The sequence below is a fragment of the Anabrus simplex genome, chromosome 7, assembly GCF_040414725.1.
Source record: "Anabrus simplex isolate iqAnaSimp1 chromosome 7, ASM4041472v1, whole genome shotgun sequence".
In the NCBI taxonomy this organism is placed as follows: Eukaryota; Metazoa; Arthropoda; class Insecta; order Orthoptera; family Tettigoniidae; genus Anabrus; species Anabrus simplex.
In genome coordinates this window covers 345,171,333-345,198,251 of record NC_090271.1, presented here as the reverse complement: position 1 = coordinate 345,198,251, position 26,919 = coordinate 345,171,333, and the positions used below count along the sequence as shown (strand labels likewise).

The window sequence follows — 26,919 nt, the reverse complement described above, 5'->3', positions numbered from 1 at the left end:
GATTTTATAACTATTTTGAGAAAAGAGTAGTTTTCTCCATTTTTTAAGGCTTGGTTCAAGAATTTGTGTACTGTATAGGTTTTAGGCAAAAGTCAATTTAATTGATAACATGTTGAGCTGCTGCGTCTGCCATGCCAATCTGCAACTACAGGAAGTAGCCCAAGGTGGCCAACTCCAACCACACGCTCATCATCAAGGAAGGACGAACCTCTCCCTACTCCCATCACCAGGCGGAGGACAGCCGCTTGCGGATCGGTCAGCGTCGCCGCCGCTGCTATCTGGATCGTCCTGCTCGGTCCTTTGAAGCTTCTTATGCAAGAATCTGGATGGCACGTGGAGAGTATTTGCCTTCGGGAAAACTCTGGGAGGTGTGTCAGTTCTGGAAGCATCCAGATGGTATTTAAGTCAGGCGCGACCTACGAAGTGAGTGACTTGGTGTACTTCAGCTGGTGTAGTGTGGACTCAGTGAGTTAGTGAAGTGTGTTAGTGACAGCTTGGGCTGAGGTATCAGTGTGCTGGAGCTGAGGACTGTGCCTGTCGTCATGCGTGTGAGTGTCTTGGATCAGTTGCTGGAAGAGACATGGCCTTGCCCTGTGCAGCGTGGAAGACAACACAGAGTGCCAAAATGGGGCTGTGAGTGGAGTTCAACGGACCGAGTGAACGGCGGATACTACTCCGAGCTGTGAGACCGATGTGTAGACTGCGAACTGTGACAGCGTTAACGAACATGACTGAGTAAGCGATCGAAGACTCTGTGTGTGTCTCGTAGATAAAACATGAGAAACTAAGAGAGAGCCATGCAAGTGTGTGTCCTGTGTACTTGTGTAAATTGTGGCTCGTGTAAATGTGTAGCTTTAGTTTTTAGCTAATAAATTTTAGAAATAGGATGCTACCAGGTTCTGTCTTATTTATTTACCCCGCCAACACATTACAATAATCTTGGCCCAGATCAGCGCAAAATGTAGCTTCCACTGGTGTCTCAGTCTCATTTATGGCTGTGTTAGCGACTGAACGATGCAGGTAGCCATGGCCAGCCCCAGTCGTTACCTGGTGTGAACATGGGCTGCCAATGGTGGGGTTCCAACAAACGCAAGCACACAGTGGTGACATTCAGAGCACAGCTACTGTGCTGCAATAGCATATCACGCCTTGTATGCCCGTTAAGTCTTCAGCCCAGACGCTGGTTGGATCCTCAAAAACCACCACGAAAAATGAGGTGGTTGTAAGGAAAGCAAAAAACTGTTGTTTCACATGCACAAGTTGGGTAACAAATACTGTAGCGTCATGACGTTCGCCTAGCATTCCATAGAGCAGAGGAGTTATATACCTGCTACTTTTCTTCCATATCAGAATCAGGTCCATACAGAATTTTTAACAGATGTGTAATAAATGAGACAAGATTGTGTCAACAGCACAGGAAGTTTCCAACTTAAAATTATATTGTTTTAATTACTTCACATTTTATCATAACACCATCAATTGAATTTAGAACTGCAAAACTCTTGGAAGACTCAAATTTAGTTCTTACTATTCACCCAGCAAAGCCACAAAAGCAAAGAAAAATACTCAAAAAGGGATATATCTCTGAGTTTAAAGAAGATAATTTATAGCAAGGAGGGTGCCCATTTGAACTGCTGCTAAAGAACGGTAAAAGAATCATATGTGAATAGAGTTCTAGGATTGGTTGATTACAGGTAATGGCCATCAAGTTCTACTGCAGGAGGTAAGTATAAATATTTCTAGCTACACATAGTGCTTTAGAATTTATGCAATGCACATGATATATTATTAACTTAGGCGTTGGCTTCATAAGAATATGTTGTATTGAATGCTGGGTAACACATGTTGTGATGTTTACTGTGTGATGCATTTCATTCATGTTTTGCCAATTAACTCGTGTGGAGTGCCGGATTATTTGTCTGTTTCCTTTAAAGTATATTCAGTGAAGAGGGTCGTAAAGAGTCAGATTTTGTTTAGGTCTGCGTGTGTGTATTAAATTACTGCCCTATGATTAGCCACTTGTTATGTCCAGCAACGCAACGCATAATGTGCCAGACTTTGGAGGAGTGGATGAGTGTGAAGTATCGTCTGCAAAACCTCACAATACAGTAAAAACTCCTTAATTCGAAGTTGTTGGGATGCAAAAATCGGACTTTGAATTACATGATTTAGAATTAACTGTCAACTCTTAATTCACAAAATATTCCAAGACCCGTTCCATGCACTTAACCCTGATTCACAGTTTAAACCTTTCAAATGTCACAGATAAAAACATTTCCAAAATGTATCTAACAAGGTGCATTTACAGTAATGAAATAAGCACTCGGATAACTCACTGACAAACATAACCTCACACAATGAAAGAAATAAAACACACGATTAAAAGAGTAGGACAAATTATGCTGGCTCCCCTGTTAGGATTACTGTACTGTTCGAATTTTTTAGATGCCTTGTACTTGCCCGGAAAGTGACTGACGCCCTTAAAACATCGTGGCTTATCGAACTTTCCTATGATGAAGGGATAAAGTCTCTCGCTTCCGTCTGCATTACAACACAGTACAGTGACTTTATCCTTGTACAATTTCTTGCAATGGCACTCGTAATTCAGAAACGCCAGCTAAGACCCACTAATGCATGTAATCACCTTCATTCACAGTTTAAACCTTTCAAATGCCATAGAAAATCCTATTTCCAAAATGTTTCCAACAAGGTGCATTTACATTATTCAAATAATGCACTTGGATAAATCACTGGCAAACATAACCTCAAGCAACGAAAGAAATAAAACACACGATTACAAGACGAGAACAAATTATGCTGGCTCCCCTGTGCACATGCTTTATTTTTAGGATTACTGTACTGTTTGCATTTTTTAGATGCCTTGTACTTGCACGGAAAGTGCCTGATGGCCTTAAAACATCGTGGCTTATCGAACTTTCCTATGACGGGCGGATAAAATCCCTCGCTTCCGTGTACAATGCGACGGGTAGGGTCTGACACATCCCACTCTGACGAGTCTAGTGTCAGACCTAAGACGAAACGCCGGTTAGTAGAGCAAACGTCAGAAAAGCCAACATCTAATTTTTGATCAGACAGTACAATGACCCAAATCCTTGTACGATTTCCTGGCTGGCACTGCTCTCCTTTAAAACCATAAGTCTGTTTGGGCTTGGCATTAAAAGAAACAATGCAGTATTATTGGACCTTTATGTTTTCTTATATATATATATATATGATATGTGTAAAGAAGTGGAATCAGAGATAAGGCTTTTCGCAGATGATGTTATTCTGTACAGAGTAATAAATAAGTTACAAGATTGTGAGCAGCTGCAAAATGACCTCGATAATGTTGTGAGATGGACAGTAGGCAATGGTATGATGATAAATGGGGATAAAAGTCAGGTTGTGAGTTTCATAAATAGGAAAAGTCCTCTCACTTTTAATTACTGCGTTGATGCGGTGAAAGTTCCCTTTGGGGATCATTGTAAATACCTAGGTATAAATATAAGGAAAGATCTTCATTGGGGAAATCACATAAATATGATTGTAAATAAAGGGTACAGATCTCTGCACATGGTTATGAGGGTGTTTAGGGGTTGTAGTAAGGATGTAAAGGAGAGGGCATATTTGTCTCTGGTGAGACCTCAACTTGAGTATGGTTCCAGTGTATGGGACCCTCACCAGGATTACCTGATTCAGGAACTGGAAATAATCCAAAGAAAAGCAGCTCGATTTGTTCTGGGCGATTTCCGACAAAAGAGTAGCGTTACAAAAATGTTGCAAAGTTTGGGCTGGAAAGACTTGGTAGAAAGGAGACGAGCTGCTCGACTAAGTGGTATGTTGATATAGATGTTGATTCCCATAGGGAATCTGAAATATTTGTTCCGAATGAGTAAATTTATAATACCATTTATATTGGTATTATAAGTGGTATGTTCCGAGCTGTCAGTGGAGAGATGGCGTGGGAGGACATCAGTAGATGAGTAAGTTTGGATGGTGTCTTTAAAAGTAGGAAAGATCACAATATGAAGATAAAGTTGGAATTCAAGAGGACAAATTGGGGCAAATATTCATTTATAGGAAGGGGAGTTAGGGATTGGAATAACTTACCAAGGGAGATGTTCAATAAATTTCCAGTTTCTTTGCAATCATTTAAGAAAAGGCTAGGAAAACAACAGATAGGGAATCTGCCACCTGGGCGACTGCCCTAAATGCAGATCAATAGTGATTGATTGATTGTTTCATCAGCATTGGCAAGTGTCGTTCGGTGCATACAAATTGATTATATGAGCCACGCTTTTGTGCCAAATGTCGGCATCGCCAGTGTTCGCGGATTCTGCTTCTCTGCACACTGCCTGCTATGTGATATTGTGGCATTCTTTAAAACACTGAATACTAAAGAGTTACGATTGTACTCACACCTAGCAAATATGAAGAGACACCGAAGTGAGTGGAAGTGCGGAAAGCTATCCTGCACGTTCCAGAAGACGCACTCTATCATGATGCGGATAAATTTTTATTTTAAGTTACTCTGTAAATTACTTTTTTTAAATGTAAAGACAGTTTTGAATTAAATGTCTGAATTTTGGTAATAGGACAGACATTGTTCTTTGAAATATGAACTATCCGTATTTTGAATTAAACAACTGAAATAACATGCAAAACCATACCTCATGCTTCTAGGAACGAGAGCTTCTTCGAATTAGGCGGGATTTTGAATTAACCGATTTCAAATTATTGAGGCTCTACTGTGTACACTTGTGGAAAATCATAGAAGAAAACCTGGTATACGTCATCTGATCCAAAGAAGTGTGCACACTTACACACGAGAGAGGTGTGAGATTACACTGCGAGAATCACAATGTGTGTCTGCAGTGCCAAGAAGATGATCACATACACCTAGTGTGAAATTAACTTGGAGCATAGATGTATAGTGGGGCTGCGTGAGGCTTTGCGGAATTGCAACTTGTCTTAGTCTACAAATTCCTGCTACAGTTGTGAGAGGCATCATTCACCATCAGCATGTCCTGCAGTGCACAGATGATGGTTTCTTGTGTCGCAATACTTCCCATGAAGGGAATCTTTGATTTTAGGGAAGAAATCATAAATGTATAGTAACTCAAGGAATGACAGCACCCTGGATCGCCACAAGGTAGTGAGTGGTATATAGGTGATTTTCACTGCATCATGGGACATATGTGGGGTCATACCGCACTATTCTGTATCTCAATAGATACTAACTACTGTCATTTCTTTCCGGAACACTACTTTTATCAATGGTACCAGCTGTCAAGGACATTGCACAGCATCACACTCCTGTGTGACAGGCAATGGGAGGCACTGGAACGTCCACTGTATTCACCCAATGACCTTGCAAGAGTTAAAGAACCCCATTGCGACAAGGGATTACTGGACCATTAACTCAAGATGCTTGATTTTGGTGAAACCATGAGTTGCAATAGGCATTTTAGTGACAATTGAATGAACAATGTTGACGTGGACAGACTCTGCAATACCTTCCTGCAGCTCGCAGTGCCCAGTGTTAACACTATTGAAAGTTACTATGTCCTACTGTGATCCAACAAGGCTCGCACCCCATACAGTATTTAATTACTTACGTAAGACCTCCTAGACCAATTGATGTAAAGAAGTTGATGGCAAATCTTGTGTTCTTTGGGTTATCTCGTGGAAACAGACCGTCGAATGCTGCCTGAAGAGTCCTGAAATAATAGCAAAATTAACATGTGATATAAATGAAATTATTCTAGTCTTTTAAAGAATTAGAAAGAGATGCATTGATTAGGTGTTAAACAAAGAAAACTTACGCATCTTTAACCCTTTCATTTAGTTTTGGTAGACCCATGTATTCTGATAGTTCTTGGAATAAAATCTTGATGAAGATGCGGCTAGAACTGGTCGTCTGCTCTTCGTTTAATCGAATCAAAGATAGTACCTCCCATGAAATGGCATCGGTAAACAGCAGATGAGCGAAAAATTTAGCAACATTTCGGAGCTTATTTGTGTCCAATCGATGGATTGTATCGTAAGTGTCCTTAAAAATTTGCTGGAATGGTGGGATGAATATTTTGTTGATTTGGCAGAATCTCTGCAAACAAGAAGAGAAAACTAATCATAAGAGAGAACATTATATGGTTAGAAAGTGGAATAAGGGGCACAGAAAGAGCAAAACAAAAATCTTTGCAACATTCTTAGGTGAAATTATATAAAATGACCTATTTCTGAATGAACAAGTCCTTTTTGAGTGATCATCCTTCTCATTTCAATGACGAATGGGTCTAATGACCATGTGGTTTTTCATCTTATAAAAGCAGTCATAACAACAATTATCGTGAAGATTGAGTAATATCCGCACAATAGCGATGTTTACCATTATTGGGCTTAATAATTAAAAAACATAAATTTGTGAATATCTCTATTATTGTAATACAATAAAAATATATAGAGGAGACTAAACACTGGATTTTAGTTTTGCAGTGTAAACAGAAGTACATATTTCTGGAGATATCTGGAAGTTTATGAAAAATGTAATCATCATGAATATATCTCCATTATTATTTCTGGTATGATATAAATAAAATCGTAATGATCGGGTGTTTGTACATAGATTCTTTTGGTGAAATTTCCATACAGTTATCCGTTTCAGGGGTAATACTGACCATCTGCATATTTTTTAGCTTTGGTGTCTGTCTATCAGTTTGTTTGTTTGTTTGTCTGTTTGTCTGTCTATAACTTGAAAACTACTAGATATATTTCCAACAAACTTCATATTTAAAACTCACCTGTCCTTAGGTAGGTTTTAGGGCCAATATTATTTCTAAATCCCTGAACTGACTTGGTTTATACTCCCACAAAATATACACAACCTATCTTAATGGAAATCTACCTGCCTTAATGGAAATCAATTTCTAGACTTTTTTTCTCATGTGCATCATTTCAATACGAGGATTAATAAGGTAGATATTATTAACGTACCGTTTTTCGGTAGAAGTCCCACCAGACTTAACTCAAGAGCGGGTGCATGTAAAGTGTATTTCTTAAAACTTTAAAACTACTGAAGATATTTCAACATAACTTTATATTTAGCATCCAACTGTCCAAAGGTAGGTTTTAAGGTCCATTCCATTTCAAATTCCCGGAATGGATGGGGGGTTTATAGGGAACCAAAATGGTGTTTTTACTCTCCCAACCTGACTGGAAATTGATCAACCTTGATGGAAATCCATTTCTAAAACTTTATTTCCTCATGTGCATTTTTTTGACAGGAGGATTAACGAGGAAGATATGAACGGTCAGTTTTGCAGGCTAAGTCCAGTGGACATAGCCCAAAAGGTGTTGTACGAGGAGGAGATTCCTTACCTATATAAATAAAATTGTAATGACCGTAATGACTATTTTGGCAAAATTTTCGTACAGCTACCCATTTAAGGGGTAATAATGACCATCTGCATATTATTAGCTATAGTTTCCTGAATGTCCTAAATTTTACCCCCTCACCCAAAATCAAGATTGTGCCACAATCTGCCAGACGAGCTAGAAAATTGAAATTAGGCAAAATTATACATTTTAGCCAGTAACCGACAGAAAATTTCCAAGATCTTTAAATTTTTCATATTTTATCCCCAGAGAATATCGAAATATGGAGGCAATTTTAATGACAGTGCAGACCTTCATTTCGAGGTATTTCACGGCTAAACGGTAAGTCCTATCACAAAACAGAAGGCACAATCACTGTTCAATTTGGAGCGATTTACAACTGCAAGAGACTATCCTCATTTTTCCATATTGAAAGTCTGTTAAAAGGAGAACAATAAAACTTTGATTTCCACCTATTCAATACATTAAAAACAATTATAAAATTAGGATCTCATCCTTATTTTATTGCTTAATTGTTAAAACATAGGACATGTTTCATTCATATTTTGAACATCTTCAGCTATAAATATTCTTACAAGGTAAATTGGTAACACTGTTCTAGAACTTACACTCATGGTTTGCTGTTAACAAACTTATCCATAATAAACTTTAAAAAACCTCTTAAATATAAAGCGTTTATATATTACGTCGTCATATTGAAAATAACATGACTATTTGTTGAGTTTGAAACTTTAAAACCTTATTCTAATATTTAAAATACAATGCCATTAGTTAGTCTCTGTATAATAATAATAATAATAATAATAATAATAATAATAATAATAATAATAATAATAATAATAATAATAATAATAATAATAAAAGTAATAATAAGACTGATAATAATAAGACTAACTAAATAAGGACGAGATCCTAATTTTATAATTGCTTTTAATGTATTGAATAGGTGGAAATCAAAGTTTTATTGTGATCTACAACGTTGGTTCTATGACGGTTCGTTGTATCTTTATTCCTTACATGTTAGATTTGTCTCTATTTCTCGATTATACCTACATTTTGCTCTTTGTACAAGTATAATTTGTAGTTCGAATCACTTATATGAAAAATAGAACCATCTAATTCTACACCAACATTGGCCCACCCAGTATCCATATGTGAGCCATATTCTATGCTTGTACCAGTGACATTAGTACCCAAAAGTAATGCACTGTGAAAAAACCTTACCCAAATTTCACCCTATTCAATGTTTCTAACTAAATTTTACCCACAAATAGATGGGACAGGAGAAAATATCTTAAGCCCAGCCATTTAGACTGCTAAATGAGGCGTCTTATGGTACAATCCGTTTGTCGATATGATGTATCGTTTAGCAGCAGTTAATCTGTAAATGAAGGTTTGCAATATTATAAACTTGCATATACTTCGTATGTCAATCTATATATATATATTCAATGAAGTCAATTTGTAACAATGTAGAAAGGATGTGTTTGGCATTATAATTAATATTTTACATCATTAGTGACTCTCAGCAGGAGGGCATCTGCTATTGTAATCATTACTCTCCACATCGACATTGACTGGCAGTAGGAATGGGATCCTTCTACAAATCCTTTGCAACTAACATTAGTAAGGAGGGACTACCGTTGTAATTAATAAATCCCTTCTCGATTTGACTGGCAGAAATAAAGGTAGCATGCAATTTTTTTTTCAAAACTCCCCTAACCAATTGTGTTTGGGAGTAGGCAAGTGTGCCTGCCATTATAAAAAAATTTACCCATCTAAAATGTGACTGGCATTAGGCATAGTGGCCTTGCTATTATAATGGAAACTCACCAACTCGGTGTGAATGTCATTAAGAAAAGAGGCTTGTCACTATAATGATAACAGCACAACTCAATTTTGACTGACAGTCAGGAAGGTGCCTGCTATTATAATAAAAACTCGACTGTAATCTGTCTGGAAGTAGGAAAGGGCGCTTGCCATTGTTAGGAAAACTCCCCAGAATCAACTGTGATCGCACACTAGGTAATGAGGCCTCCCATTATAATGAAAACTTACCTACTCGATTGTGAATGACAGTAGGCAAGTGAGCCTGCCGCAACTCGCACTTTACATTGCAAACAACATATGGTAACCTCCCCCTGCTGTTTCTGGATAACATGCAGTTGCTTTTATCTATATATTAAAAGAGTTTACAGCTTTGGCGAATCCGTCCGCCCATTCTACTCGACGGATTTGCTTCTATTCTCTCCGGAATTACCTGCTGGTGAATCAAGAGACATTCAGACAACTCTGAGTGATCATAAAATCAAATCATTAAATGATCACTCCAATAAGTGCAGGCGAAGGCTTACCGTAACCCACGTTGTTAAGTGAAGAACACTTCCATTAATATTCTGATATGTGTGATATTCATCCTGCATGCAGCCATGTTTGATTACTCTGCTAAATACTCTTTGAACTTTCCCAGCTTCCAAATATAGTTAACAGATAGCAGAGCATTCCTAATAACTTACAGGCTGCTGAGAGGAAAAATTTACATACAAACAGACTCCATCATGACCTATGCCTTAGACTTATCTGGCAACATGTATCGAAGGATAACCTAGCTACGCTAGAAAAAGTAAAGGCCATCTATCTTTAAGAACTGGGATTAAAAATACCATTGCCTTGTACGACAATACAATAACTGCAGGATAAAAAAAAAAGCAAATATATGGATAGATTTTTACCAAACAGATGGCAAAACTACGACAGGCACATCAAGACAAGTTGTTTGACCTATGAATGCTGAGGAGCAACATGTGCTAATATTAATGTCATGTTTTGTGTTTTTGGCCCCCTTACAATTGCTAAGCCATCAAGTAATTATAGCCTAGTGTAGAATCCAGCTATCCTTGAACTGTTATGTTGTTTTCTTGAGATGTTGGAACAAACAAACAAACAAACAAACAAACATGAACTGAACCTACTTTTGTATTCATTATTCAAGATGAACATCAAGTATTAGGCAAAATATGAAGTACATAGTCATTTTATTTATGGTTCTACACCATTCTGAGAAATATTTCACTTAACAATGTTGCAAAAGAATTTCTCATAGTAAGGGCTAAAAGCACTGCTCAATACACCCTTCTACTGTATGACACTCATCAGGAATGGATGAAAATATTCTTAGAGTATTCAGAATAGCAAAACTATGAAAGAAAGGACAAGCTTAAAAAAGAAGAACTTAACCACGACAAGAAGAGCTACACAGATGGTGTATGCCTACCATGTGCATACCTCTTCTTAAATGATCATCACTCCAAGCTATTTTTTCGCTTTTATACACAATTTTCCTTTCTTTTTCTCTCTCTTTCTCTGCGCTCATTTATTGGTCTATATACTGTCTGTAAAATGAAGTGGAAGGAAAACAAAGATGGAAAGTAGGAACTCACCTTGGCCGCCCCACAATTAATGGACACTTACAGTATGCAAGATAATTATACTGCCTCCTAAAAGCTGAGTTTCTATTTTCTGTCCGCATTTTCCTTCCTCATTCTTTGACAATCCTAAGGTTTTCCAATGCATATAACAACAGCAAATCAGCAAGATGTAGTCAATGTTTCACTTCACCTGTTGAAAACATACTGTATTAATGTTGATCATGAACAAATAGCACCATACAATACATAGAAATTATATTAAATTAAATAAATTACTCACTATGTCTACAAAAAGGAGGGATACCCATGAATATTTAAAAATTATTTGCAAACTTCTGTGAATTTAAGGCTCAAAAGTGATTTGAAAAGAAAATTATGCCTTGATTCAAAGTAGAGCATAAAAGATGAGATGGCTACTGCCTTCCTTTGACTCTTAGCAACAATGGACACTGATCACTGCTCACCCCATTGGCAGGATTATTACACCTAGAAATGGGAACATATTAACCAATTTCAGCTTAATAATAATTGTAACAATCAAAGTGGCCACCTGCTTAATACACTGTAGTCAATCAAACAGACACATCAACTAAACTGCAACTCATGGCTGAAATCTCCTAACCTTTTGAAATTAAAACAGGATTTTAAAAATGCTTTACATCACACCGTCTTATGGGACAGGAAAGGGTTAGGAGTGGGAAGGTACTGGCCATGGCTTTAATTGAGGTACAGCCTCAGCATTTGCCTGGTGTGAAAATGGGAAACCACGGAAAACCATCTTCAGGGCTGCCGACAGTAGGGTTCGAACCCACTATTTCCCGAATACTGGATACTGACCGCATTTGAGCGAATGCAGCTATGGATTAAGACAAGCTAATATTCTGTCCCTACTCCCATTCAACCTGGTACTAAATAATATTGTTAAAACATGGGAGAAAGAAATATCAGGAATAAATATGGGAAGAAAAGGTAAATAGATAAACCTTTGCTGACAATCCAGCAATAATTACCAGGACTCCTGAGAAGCCAGACACACAACCAAGAAACTTCATGGAATCGCCATCAAAATTAGTTTCCAAATTTATTACGAGAAAACACAGTACCGTATACGGACTGGAAATCCAACCCAACCCTAAGATCTCTTGCATGGCAACAAAAGAGTAGTTAACAAAACCTGTGCAGAACAATGACCAAGCCTGTCACTACCATAGAGTCATTCTCCTAGCAGCACCATCAGCATCAAAGTCAAAGACAAGAGAAAATAGAACAGTATATATGAAGGTCTAACATGGTATCTGCGTGCACGAAGAACTTTATTCAATGACAGAATGATTCACTTCAGTTGCACAGAAAAGACGCAAGAAATTCTATGGACATATAGCATGAATGGACGACTTATGATTGACCAAGAAAATTTTCCTAATTTCTTGAAAAATAACCGGATTTGTTTCTTCCTATGTATTTATATAACCATATACGAACAGGTCATAACAAATGGCACCTCCTTACCATAAATTAAAAGTTTCATTTAATTTTAAACAAATGCTATATATAATTAATATAATGTGACATAATGATGAATATTTAAATATTTTGTCAAAATTCCTCAATAATTTGCTGATTTATTTCTTGAAATGATGGTTAACATTTTCTGCAAACCATGATACTCCAAAGTTTGAATTATGGTTTCATATTTTACTATAAATACCTGAAGAAAATGGAAAATGCAACATCCAGAAGGAGTGGTGCTACATTGCTGCAATTGAACACGCAAGACGAGTGTTCGGTTGTGATTTGACGATTACACTTTCAGGCCCCCCTGACAGCAAGTTTGGACATCAATACAGGATGTGCCCACCACGAGCTGCAATACATTGATGAATTCGTCGAGGCATGGAGTCCATAATGCCCTGGATCGCTTCCTGAGGAATTGTGGCACATGCTTGCTGCACTGCATGGGTCAGTTGTTCCAGAGGTGTGGGTGGCTGGCGACGGTTGGCCAGTTGTCGACCAATCATGTCCCACACATGCACAATAGGACTGAGGTCCGGGGATCTGGTGGACCATTCTAAGGTTGTGATGTCATGGAGAGCTTCTCTAGAGATGCATGCAGTGTGAACCGAGGCATTGTCCTGCTGAAACATCCCATTAGCAATGTTCGCCATCATAGGGACAACCACTGGATTGAGTACCCTATAAACGTACTGTCAAGCAGTCATAGTGCCCTCGACAAGCACTAATTGTGATTTCACATTAAAGCCAATAGCTCGCGAGACCATAATGCTTGGTGTTGGCCCTGTGTGCCTCTCAACAATACGATCTGGATGGCCCCTCTCCCTGGTACGGCGGCGCACACGATCCCAGCAATCATTGCGGGCACGACAGAAGCGCGATTCATCACTAAAGACAACCCTATGCCATTCTTTAAGGTTAAGTTTCAATATTCCACCTTTACAATACCATAAGTTTGTTTATTTATTTAAACAACATTATTAAATAATACAGGACATTCTTCGTCTAACTTGTAGACATCATCAGCCGTAAGATATTCAAGAAAAAGCTTTAAAAAAGAACAAGGACAGAACAAACACAATAAAATAAATCGGTTGTCGAACGTCAATCAAAATATCGAGGATGTTCCAGATGGTTCCAAATACAAACATTAAAATCCTGTTGATGAATAAAACTTAAATTCACACACATGAGAATGATTTTAATGTTTGTACTTGGAACAATCTGAAACATCCTCGCTATTTTGATTGACGCTGTTCAACAACCGATTTATTTTATTGTGTTTGTTCTGTCCTTGTTCTTTTTTAAAGCTTTTTCTTGAATATCTTACGGCTGATGATGTCTACAAGTTAGACGAAGAATGTCCTGTATTATTTAATAATGTTGTTTAAATAAATAAACAAACTTATGGTATTGTAAAGGTGGAATATTGAAACTTAACCTTAAAGTATACGTACGACAATACAGACTTTACGATGAAATTTATCCTATGCCATTCGTCGACCCATGTCGATCTTTCTCGACACCAGGCCAGCCTTACACATCGCTGTTGTGGGGTCAATGGAACACCTTCTGCAAGGACACGGGCTCGTAATCCAGCTGCATGCAGGCGATTACCAACTGTTTGCTGTATAACGTGGGGTGCACAGCTGCTGTTGCACGGGGTTCCATCCGGGCCATCCAAATGATGCGGCGATCATCTCTCACAGTTGTCTGTCGCGCTGGGCCTGTGCCAGATGTCTGTCGACCAACACGTGCAGCGAAAGTCCTTAGCGATAATCCAGCCTCACACAGCCCAATTATCCGAGCCCTCTTAAACGGTGACAGTTGTTGATAGCGTGCTCTTCTCTTCTCTTCTCTTCTCAAATCAAAATCTCTTTATTTGCAAATGAGGTGTCTACCTCGGTGGCAAATGGTATACTAAAATACATTATTGTCAAGCACTAAATATTAAATTAACAAGAGAAAAAATTTTTCCTATAATACAATATTATACAGTTTACGCTAACAATTTTTTCTATTAAACACACAGCTCATCCTTAACAAATTTATATTGTTTACAAAATTCTACTTATAATATCTCCTGTACTACTTACAAATATATTCAACTGATATACAGTATGTGGAATTACTTCAAATGATACTATATAACTGCTATAAGATTAAACTTTACATTGCATTTATTAACTTTTTTTTTTTTTTTACCTGTTATGGAACCTAAGTAGCATAACGACCTGCTGCGTCTTAACCAGAGCCCCTTTTGCCACCACTTTTCAGAGTTCCTGAAGGGCCTTCACAGCTACCGTAGCGGTCCCAGGGCCCTCAAAGTCCCCACTGTACTTCACCCCTACAGGCAGCCCCCTACTTTGACTGTCCAAACTCCTTAGACCAGGGGATGGAATTAATTTATTCACACACATTTTTTTATTTACATAATCTGCACTGGTCGAATGCCCTCTAACACTTCACTTTTTTCTCTGTTCCTGTTTATTCTCTTCTTGAATATCTGTACAGATTTTGGAAAAGGATCAAACACTACCCCTGGTAAACTGTTCCACTCCTTCACATCCTTCCCAATGAATGAAAATTTACCCCAATTGTTTCTGCTAAAATTCCTTCTAATTTTATAATTGTGGTCAGTCCTGCCGATATAATTATTTTCCAACTGAAGCCTCTCACAGATATCTCCTCATGCTTCTTCTCCTGTATAGGCTCTATATAATCCTATAAGTCTAGTTTTCTCCCTTCTCTTATTTACAGTTTCCCACCCAAGTTCCTTTAACATTTCTGATACTCTACTCTTTCTCCTGAAATCCCCTGTTACAAATCTTGCTGCTTTCCTCTGCACACTATCTATTTCTTTTATTAGGTATTCTTGGTGAGGATCCCAAACACTGTTTGCATATTCCAATAATGGACGAACCATACGTAAGTAACTTTTTTCTTTTAATTCTTTATTGCATCCTTTAAGTAGCCTCATTATGACATGTAACGATCTGTATGCTTTCCCAACAATGTCATCAACATGACCCTTCCAGTGCAAATTACTTTCAAATATCATACCTAAGTATTTGCACTTGTCATCTTTTGGGATAACTACCTCATCCAAAGTATATTCAAATTCAGTTTTAAAGCTCCTGTTTGTAAAAGTTGTAACAGTTGATTTGCCTCCATTAACCTTCATATTAATTTCTTCAACCCATTGTTGGATTCTTTCAAGGTCCCTTTGTAATTCTGAACAATCCTCAATGTTGTTTATTTCCCTACAAACAATTATGTCATCTGCATACAATCTTATTTTTGATGTTATATTGTTCCCTAAATCATTTGCATATATTAAGAAAAGTAACGGACCGATTATACTACCCTGTGCAATTCCCTTCCAAACTTTCTCTTCCTGCGATACATCATTTCCTACTTTGACTTTCTGAACCCTTGAATTTAGAAATGTTTTTATCCAACGTGTAACCCTTATGACCAATCCTATTCCCTCCAATTTCTTTAATAACATTCCATGTTCCATTCTATCAAAGGCTTTGGAAAGATCTATGGCTATGCAATCTGACTGACCTCCTGAATCCAATTGATCTGATATGTCCTGCTGAAATCCCACCAGTTGTGCCTCACAAGAAAATTTCTTTCTAAATCCATACTGGCACCTCATGAACCAATTTTTATCATCACATATCCCTCTGATGTACTTTGCTATTAAACTCTCCAGTATTTTACAAACTATACTGGTCAGGCTGATTGGTCTGTAGTCGAGGCATGTTTGACGGGGAACACTTCACTGCACAGACTGCAAGTCAACTACGCTACACCAGAGTCCGTATACTGGAGTTGATTCCTCCGCGACCAATCACGTGGGGAGACCTGTAGCAACAATCCAATGGGTCTAAAACTTTGATCGTTTACATACCTACATCACATCGTTCCATACCTTGAAAATCAACACAAACGACCAATGCCTTCATGGTGTTGCAATTTCCATTTTCTTAAGTGTATTTGTACATACCAAACACACAGACCTTCCAGTCATTTTGCAAGTAGCCTCCACTGTGACTGGAAAATTAAAATCATCACCTGCATTCCTTGATCCGTGGTGAACCGTTGTCATATTTGTTATTTCTTCTATGGTATTCCGTGTGTTATGTGATATTGTTCATCTGCGTGATTGCCTTCTCGTTCCACCTCTGTTGTTACACAAGTAATGTGCTACAAGCCTTACACTCCTGCTCTTCCTGTAGCAGGACCTAATCATGAGTGGAACTGTGAACGAGTATGTTAGAGCAAATCTTGGGTCTATTTTCTTTTTTTTAATTTAATTTACCTTTTCAGGCTTGCTTGTTGCTCTTCCAGTATAAATGTAGCTTGCAGATATGATCTCTGTGTGTTCTACTTTCTTTTCCATGTCTGGTCAAACTTTGAGTTTGACATGGCTATGCTATTTGTTGAAGTAGATGGCTGACCAAGCTGGGGGCAAATGGATCCCAAACAGCACGCCAGCACTGGCTGCACCCTCCATACGATATAAAGTAGGTCACTGCCGTGAGCAAGTTGTTCCTTCACTGCAGATCCCTCCAGGACGCATGTTCTCCACCCTGCTACTGAGCCCTTATTATTTTATTAGTACATCTCAAGTCATTCATTTTGTTAACTCCGTTATTTTATCCCTGTTAGCAAATTTTGGGACTAAGTTCCATGTGAAGTACAATGAATACAATGTTGTGTTCTTGAAATATTTATTTATTGTGGGAAGTGGCTTGGTTTCTACAGATATGTGTAACCACTATATATTATGTTCATGTGAAAAGAAAATGTGGGCATGTAGTTCAACAATATTCATCTGATGTTTGATGATATAGAATGCAACCCACAGCACCAATATGCCACCATGGCAAACCAGCGAAAGTGATGAAGTAGGGAACCTGTAGTTATCAAGTTTTGCTTTAGACAGTCTCACATCTCCAGCTCGTTCTGTATGGCTAACACATAAAATCAACCATTAAATATAAAAACTGATTTAACATGAGTAATCACAAGTTGCTTCAGCTCTCCTCATTTTTTGACAATTTTTACATTCGCTAGTTTGCCAGAGGGGGGACAATATTATAATTCAATGTGTTGGCAGAGGTACAGGCTAGATAAATTAGCATAATGAAATTGAAGCCTCTGTATGAAAGGAAATGACAGAAGGATTTAATTCCTGGAGGTATTAATGTGTGGGGCATATCCCACACTATGCGACTTAGGTACGCCAGGTGGAAAGAGGTGTTGGACACAAGGGGGGATGCACACACACATGGATATCTGGAGTACAACTTCAGGTGTACAGTCAGCATGTGCTGCTTGATTTACATGTAATAAACAATTTCTGCTTGCTAAATAAACCTACTTTCTCAGATGAATAGCAATATTAAATCAGAAGTTTTGGTGAGGGTGTTGTGGACATATAAACAAGTTTCGGTGGAAAATTAACATAACATAGCATTAAAATGGCTGATTCATCCAAGTGATAAAAATCATTGTTATCCGTATTGAAGATACTGAATGTAGGGTGCTAAAAGGTTTGTTTTGTCACCTATTCAATACATATAAATTTTACATTTAGGAATTTATTATTGATTCCACTTGAGACATGTTTCGCCCTTCATTGAGGGCATCATCAGTCAAATTATCTCCTCAAGGCAAAAATCAGGTACCTGGTTAGTAGTTGACATGCACAAATTAATACATATTATCAATACACATTACAAAAATTAAGTATGAGAAACAGTTGTACAATAGTGATGGTTGAACATATAGGTTTATAGAATAAGAAGTCAGCACCAATGCGTAAAATTAAAATAGTACAGTTCGGCAATGGTGCTCTGGAGAACAGTTGACGCAATCATTGGAAAATATAAAGTTTTAAAAATATTTACATTATAACAATCAGGGGAGAAAGGGTGTAGTGCTCGGCGTCAATGTTTGTAACCAATGTTTGTGCCAGCGGAATCAACCCACTAACGTTAAAATTACCGACCCTGCCGCGAATCGAACCTGGGACCCCTGCGATCAAAGGCCAGCACACTAACCATTTAGCCATGGAGCCGGACAAAATAATAATAATAATAATAATAATAATAATAATAATAATAATAATAATAATAATAATAATAATATACACCCTTTCTCCCCTGATTGTTATAATGTAAATATTTTTAAAACCTTATTCTCAACTGTTCAATTGGACAATGTAAATACTGTATAGTTACCAACCATTGACATTAATTTTTGGTTACAAACATTGACGCCGAGCACTACACCCTTTCTCCCCTGATTGTTATAATGTAAATATTTTTAAAACTTTATATTTTCCAATGATTGCGTCAACTGTTCTCCAGAGCACCACTGCCGAACTCTACTATTTTAATTTTACGCATTGGTGCTGACTTCTTATTCTATAAACCTATATGTTCAACCATCACTATTGTACAACTGTTTCTCATACTTAATTTTTGTAATGTGTATTGATAATATGTATTAATTTGTGCATGTCAACTACTAACCAGGTACCTGATTTTTGCCTTGAGGAGATAATTTGACTGATGATGCCCTCAATGAAGGGCGAAACATGTCTCAAGTGGAATCAATAATAAATTCCTAAATGTAAAATTTATATGTATTGAATAGGTGACAAAACAAACCTTTTAGCATCCTGATTCATCCAAGTCGAAACATAGGGAAAGTGCCGAAACCCACGAGGAAGTCCCTTATGGGAGGGGCTGAAAGGACCTGAAAGCTGAGTTTGTGCTCATCTAATACGTCCAAATGGAGTGCTCAACAGAGGAATCCAAAAATGTGCCACTCAGCAGCAAGCATGGCTCATCAACGACTAGAATCGACACTGGATGTTGTACTGGAGGATGCTCAACTAATTTGAGAAGCTAGTTCTTGTTTGACATATTGACACTGAAAAGCCAGCAATCCAGCCTGCCAATTATTCTTAATTGGAAATTTTTTTTAAAAAGTGTTTAATTTTTGTTGATTTCAAAATTATTCATGTAATTTTAAGAGAAAAGTATTCATGCATAAATAAAGAGTTACCATATATTTGCACAAAAATGCTACACACAGACCATAATATTTGAACGTACTTCAAACTGAAACAGACAATCTAATAATGGCAATGATGATGATTAATATATAATAATAATAATAATAATAATAATAATAATAATAATAATAATAATAATGATAATAATAATAATAATAATAATGATGAAATGAAATGGCGTATAGCTTTTTAGTGCCAGGAGTGTCCGAGCAGGTCTTTATTTGACTCCCGTAGGCGACCTGCGCGTCATGAGGATGAAATGATGATGACGACACATACACCCAGCCCTTGTGCCAGCGGAATCAACCCACTAACGTTAAAATTACCGACCTTGCCGCGAATCGAACCTGGGATCCCTGTGATCAAAGGCCAGCACACTAACCATTTAGCCATGGAGCCGAACAAAATAATAATAATAATAATAATAATAATAATAATAATAATAATAATAATAATAATAATAATAATAATAATAACATACATACATACATACATTATCATTATAGATTGTTATGCCTTTCAGCATTCAGTCTGCAAGCTTCTGTAAATTTACTAAACGTCGCCACAATCCTTGATTTGCAACTAGTGTTGTGGCCTCATTTAGGTCTATACCTCTTAGATATAAATCGTTAGAAACTGAGTCTAACCATCGTCGTCTTGGTCTCCCTCTACTTCTCTTACCCTCCACAGCAGAGTCCATTATTCTCCTAGGTAACCTATCCTCCTCCATTCTCCTCACATGACCCCACCACCGAAGCCAGTTTATGCGTACAGCGTCATCCATCGAGTTCATTCCTAAATTAGCCTTTATCTCCTCATTCCGAGTACCCTCCTGCCATAGTTCCCACCTGTTTGTACCAGCAATTGTTCTTGCTACTTTCATGTCTGTTACTTCTAATTTATGAATAAGATATTCTGCATCCACCCAGCTTTCGCTCCCGTAAAGCAAAGTTGGTCTGAAAACAGACCGATGTAAAGATAGTTTAGTCTGGGAGTTGACTTTCTTCTACAGAATACTGTTGATTGCAACTGCGAACTCACTGCATTAGCTTTACTACACCTTGATTCAATCTCACTTACTATATTACCATCCTGGGAGAACACACAACCTAAATACTTGAAACTATCGACCTGTTCTAGCTTTGTATCACCAATCTGACATTCAATTCTGTTGAATTTCTTACCTACTGACATCAATTTAGTCTTCAGGAGGCTAATTTTCATACCATACTCATTGCACCTATTTTCAAGTTCCAAGATATTAGACTGCAGGCTTTCGGCACAATGTGCCATTAAGACCAAGTCGTCAGCATAGGCCAGACTGCTTATTACATTTCCACCTAACTGAATCCCTCCCTGCCATTTTATACCTTTCAGCAGATGATCCATGTAAGCTACGAACAGCAAAGGTGAAAGATTACAGCCTTGTCTGACCCCTGTAAGTACCCTGAACCAAGAACTCATTCTACCATCGATTCTCACTGAAGCCCAATTGTCAAGATATATGCCTTTGATTGATTTTAATAATCTACCTTTAATTCCATAGTCCCCCAGTATGGCGAACATCTTTTCCCTCGGTACCCTGTCATATGCTTTCTCTAGATCTACGAAACATAAACACAACTTCCTATTCCTCTCGTACCATTTTTCAATTACCTGGCGCATACTGAAAATCTGATCCTGACAGCCCCTCTGTGGTCTGAAACCACACTGGTTTTCATCCAACTTCCTCTCAACAACTGATCGCACCCTCCCTTCCAGGATGCCAGTGAATACTTTGCCTGGTATACTAATCAATGAGATACCTCGATAGTTGTTGCAATCCTTCCTGTTCCCTTGCTTATAGATAGGTGCAATTACTGCTTTTGTCCAATCTGAAGGTACCTTACCAACACTCTATGCTAATTTTGCTACTCTATGAAACCATTTCATCCCTGCCTTCCCACTATACTTCACCATTTCAGGTCTAATTTCATCTATTCCTGCTGTCTTATGACTAGAGATGGGAATTATAGGCACGAATATGTTAGAATGCAAATGTATTTGAACAAGGCGCAAGTGTATGTTACCCGCATGGCGGTCCTGCGGTGAGATTTGCATAAATATTATCGATCTGAATTATCAGAACCCCAAAAATTTATGCAACTCCCCGACATATCTGTAGAGCGGCTAGATTTCACTTGCGCCTTGTTCAAATAAGTTTGCATTCTAACCTATTCGTGCCTATAATTCCCATCTCTACTTATGACAATGGAGTTTATTTACCATCATTTCTACTTCCTCTAGCATAATTTCACCAACATCATTTTCTGCCTCCCCATGAGTTTGGCTGTTCACAACACCACCAGGATGATTTCCTTTAACATTGAGAAGATGTTCAAAATATTCCCTCCACTTCTCCAGTGATTCATTGGGATCTATTATGAGTTCACCTGAATTACCCAAAACACTGTTCATTTCCTTTTTACCTCCCTTCCTAAGATTCTTTATTACTGTCCAGAAAGGTTTCCCTGCTACTTGACCTAGCCTTTCCAGGTTGTTACCAAATTCTTCCCACGACTTCTTTTTGGATTCAACAACTATTTGTTTCGCTCTGTTTCTTTCACCTACGTACAAATCCCTGTCTGCCTCTGCCCTTGTTTGGAGCCATTTCTGATAAGCCTTCTTTTTACGTTTACAAGCTGCTCTCACTTCATCATTCCACCATGATGTTCGCCTTTTCCCATCTTTACACACAGTTGTTCCTAGGCATTCCCTTGCTGTTTCTACTACAGCATCCCTGTATGCCACCCATTCACTTTCTATATCCTGAACCTGCTTAGTGTCTACTGTTTGAAACTTCTCACTAATCATATCCATGTACTTCTGTCTACTTTCCTAGTCCTGGAGATTTTCTACCCTTATTCGTTTGCAGACAGATTTCACTTCCTCTATCCTAGGCCTAGAGATACTTAGTTCACTACAGATCAGAAAGTGGTCGGTATCATCGAAAAATCCGTGGAAAACTTGTACACTCCTAACAGGTTTCCTGAATTTGAAGTCTGTTAAGATATAGTCTATTATGGATCTGGTACCCCTAGCCTCCCATGTGTAGCGGTGAATAGCCTTATGCTTGAAGAATGTATTCGTAACTGCTAAACCCATACTAGCACAGAAGTCCAGCAAACGCTTCCCATTCCCATTAGCTTCCATACCTTCCCCACATTTACCAATCACCCTTTCGTATCCTTCAGTTCTATTCCCAACTCTTGCACTGAAATCACCCATTAGCACTATTCTATCCTTGCTGTTGACCCTGACCACGATGTCACTCAATGCTTCATAAAACTTGTCAACTTCATCCTCATCTGCACCCTTACATGGTGAATACTCGGACACAATTCTAGTCCTAATTCCTCCAACTGACAAATCTACCCACATCATTCGCTCATTTACGTGCCTAACAGAAACTATGTTGCGTGCAATGGTATTCCTGATGAAGAGCCCTACCCCAGACTCTGCCCTTCCCATTTTAACACTCGTCAAGTACACTTTATAATCTCCTATTTCTTCCTCGTTATCTCCCCTTACCCGAATATCACTTACTCCTAGCACATCCAGATGCATCCTCTTTGCTGACTAAGCCAGTTCTACTTTCTTTCTTCCATAAGACCCATTAATATTGATAGCTCCCCATCAAATTCCATTTCGTTCACCAAGTTGTTTCCAGGGAGTCCCTCGCCTGTCAAATGGGAGTGGGACTCCATTAGTCCCATAGGTCCGAGGCTTGCTTAAAATGTTCTGAGCTCGGTAAATTCATGAAGCAGGATGCTACCCTACTTGCACATAGTCCAAGTGAGGATCTCTCCTCTAACGGGTTATGGACCACCAGTGGATAGCCTGAGCTCAAGGAGGGCCATGACTCAGAATATGTCCGAGATGCCCACTCCCATTCCATAGCAACTGGTATCCCGACTCTCAGGACTACTTACTAGGCCACTCAGCCGTTGCCCATGGTTCACGAACTAGGCTGTGACTACAGTAACCCACAAACATGAATAATAATAATAATAATAATAATAATAATAATAATAATAATAATAATAATAATAATACAAACTCATAACATTTGAATGAAGGATGTATACCACTATTGACAACCAAAAGGCAGCCAGGTCCGACAGGATGAAGCAGTTTTCAGAGTGGAAGAAAATGAAAAGCTGACTCCATTTAATACTATTATACTTTAATGTATATGATTGATTAAAGTGTTGCAATGGGGGTGTAAAGTACGTAAAAATATAAATAAATTATAATACATGATAACTGTACATCAAGATTTATATACATTAAGATTCAAGGGTTCTAATAATTGTCCCAAATAGGGAAGAGATTCTTACCAGTTCTTCCAGTTTTTGATCTGGACGCTGCCTGTCACCATTCCATCTCTGATCTTTTAATGCTGTGAATAAATCCCAGGGTTCAATCTGGTGTGCTGGAATTTTCTATTTCTTTTAAAATAAAATATGACATTTTTACCCGAATCTCTATTATCATCCAATTGTTCTGCCTATTTACAGGTAAGTTCATCAAATATTTTGTTTCGAAGCTTCAATGTTTAGAACCAGTGAACTGATGTGCCACATATATGAATAATTTAATATGAAAGCCATTGAATGATCGGTGTTTACACTCATTTTTTCCAATGAGGGAGAATTTACTTTGGGATTGACAGAGTGGGCTTACACCACAGAGGCTGATGTGTTCCTGCTGACCAATAGCAGTTGACTTCGGCCATACTGTTCTGCATGACAGTGGTTAGGTGATTGCGATCAGTCAAACTGATATCTCAAGACAACTGGAATATTGTCATAGAAGAGCTCATATGTTCCCATAAAGGACAAGGATGGCAGAATCAAAGAACAGGAAGCAAGATGGGTGCAGGAGGTGCGACCTATGACCTCCAACACTGCTGACGCCACTGCTCCATTGAACATTCAGTTGAGAAAGATTGAAATCAACAAAGTCAGATGCACGATCAAAACTCTGAAGAACAATAAATCTGTTGGCGTAGACAAGATCCCAGCAGAATTCTTGAATGCTAGTAAAGATCTGGTAGTACAGCTAATGAGTGCTGGTGCACACACGTACCTGCTGGCTGGCGGAAAGGTCCTCAGTGACTGCAATAACCCTTCTTTTGATACCTGGTAAAGTGTTCTCGATTGTTGATGTCGGTAAACTGTTATGAGAGGAACAGGCTCGCCGCTCACACTGAGTAACATTATCGAGCAGTGTGAAGAGTTCCAAAAAATTACCAATTTCAAGAAAGCTTTTGATAGCATACTTTGGGACTCATTATGAAGCATCATGAGAACCTATGGTATCCCAGATATATTTATCAATGTATTCAAAAGCCTGTTGTGTGAGGGTCGACAGTGGAACAACGAACTTCATCACATTGATACAGGTGTCAGACACGGCTGTATTTTATCATCCTTTCTGTTTCTCCTCACCTCGATTTCGTTACACGGAATCTCATGGACTGACCACAGGCAGCTCAACGTCACATTGCTGGCAGAAACAAGACATGACTAACAACTTAGACACTGAGGTTGGAAAAGTTGGACTATGCATTAATGTTGATAATACAAAAACCATGTTGAATTCTATCACGAAAATCACTGCTGGGCAGCAGCCACTCGAACAAGTGAAACAATTCACTTACCTCGGCAGTTTAGAGGTAAATCTCAGCAGTCTTTCAGCGCTTGAGAGCCAAAGGTCTGGTCTGCTTCAAAGGATGATATGAAACTCAAACAATAAAATGCTCATTATGTCAGCAGCAATCTACACCAGTGAAACACGAAACCTACGTTGTTTATGCAAAATTTTGGGTGTCAGTTGGTGCGACTGATGACAGGGTGGCTCCAGGAAATTACGAGATATTGTACCGGTACGCTGAATATGTTTAGCTGGCCATATTCTTCGCTTTCCAGACAGCTGGTACTCAAAGAATGCTATGGGATGGGTGCCACGAGAAGCTGGGGAGACCACAAACATTCAAAGACAACTTATGAACAGTTAACATCAGGTGAGACGATAACGAGAACAAGGTCTTATTAGCAGAAGCTTCCTGTCCTATGCGTTTTGAACATAAGGAACCAATTTTGATGATGGTGATGATATTGAAGTACGTAGGTGCTTTGAAAAAGTTCTCGGAATGTACTAGAATTAAGTATCTTACCTCAGTGGAACTGCTTTTATTTTTCAACATAGTCTCCCTGTAGACTAATGCATTTGGTCCAGCGATGTTCCAATGCCTTGATCCCATCTCGAAAATGAAATTCCTCCAAGCCTGCAAAATACCTCTCCAATTCGGCTGTCAGTTCTTCCCTTGTAGAAAATCTCCGTCCATTGAGGAAATTTTTCAGCTTGGGGAATAGATGAAAGTCTGATGGTGCCAAATGAGGTGAATAAGGTGGATGTGGCAACAATTCGTACCCCAGTTCATGAAGTTTTGCCATGGCAATAACACTTGTGTGCGGCGGAGTGTTGTCCTGATGAAAGATGACCTTTTCCTTGCCAAAACAGGCCTTGTTTCGCGAATCTTTTCCTGTAGTTGGTCTAGGAGATTTGCATAGTATTGCCCCATAATTGTTTGGCCAGTAGGAAGATAATCTCATCCCAGAAAACTGAGGCACTGCCTTTGCTTTCTTTGGTGGTGGTGAATCAGCATGTTTCCACTGCTTTGACTGCTGTTTTGTCTCTGGGGTACAGTAGTGGACCCAAGTTTCATCTGTAGTCACACACCGGCGCAAAAAATCTTGTTGGTTGCACTGAAAATGGGCCAGACTTTGTTCGGACATTTCCAATCTGTTGCGTTTATTGTCGAATGTCAAGAGCCGCGGCACCCATCTTGCGGATAATTTTTTCACACCCACTTCTTTGGTTAAAATATAATATACCCGTTCAGAAGACATCCCTACAGCTTCAGCAATCTCCCGCACTTTCAGCCAACGATCCTCCATGACCATTTTATGCACTTTTGCGATAAATTCTGGGGTCGTAACACTTTTTGGCCGTCCACTACGCGGATCATCATCCAAGTTCTCCCGACCAAATTTAAACTCACTGGTCCACTTGGCAACAGTTGAAAACGAAGGAGCAGAGTCCCCCAGTGTGTTTGGAAAGTCGGCATGAATTTCCTTTGTTTTCATATCTTTCTTTACAAAGTATTTAATCACTGCTCGAATCTCAGTTTTTTCCATTGTCACAAATCACTACGCAGGAACAACAACAAAGAGTCCTCACTACCACACTCCTGCAGCTAGAGCACTGACACGCCACGTGTTTACTCACAAAGGATGTGTGATTATTGCGCGGGAACCTCCTTGCTCTAGCACTGACATCTAGCGGTTATTCCAAGAACTTTTCAAACCGTCCTCGTACATAATGCCTTATTTTTGGAGAACAAAGACACTCATTCTTTAACGCCAAGTTTGCAAATTG

At 38.6% G+C, this 26,919-nt stretch overlaps 1 protein-coding gene across 1 annotated transcript in view; it reads right to left on the bottom strand.

The window, feature by feature from the left end:
* ncm (nucampholin) overlaps positions 1 to 26,919 on the bottom strand; it is a 202,837-nt gene that overhangs the window by 34,386 nt on the left and 141,532 nt on the right. Inside the window, exons 7-8 of the mRNA XM_067151843.2 lie at positions 5,826 to 6,106; positions 5,619 to 5,720 (exon numbers count right to left, since the gene is read on the bottom strand). Coding sequence (XP_067007944.2) covers positions 5,619 to 5,720; positions 5,826 to 6,106 — 383 coding nt within the window. The remainder of the gene's footprint in view (positions 1 to 5,618; positions 5,721 to 5,825; positions 6,107 to 26,919) is intronic.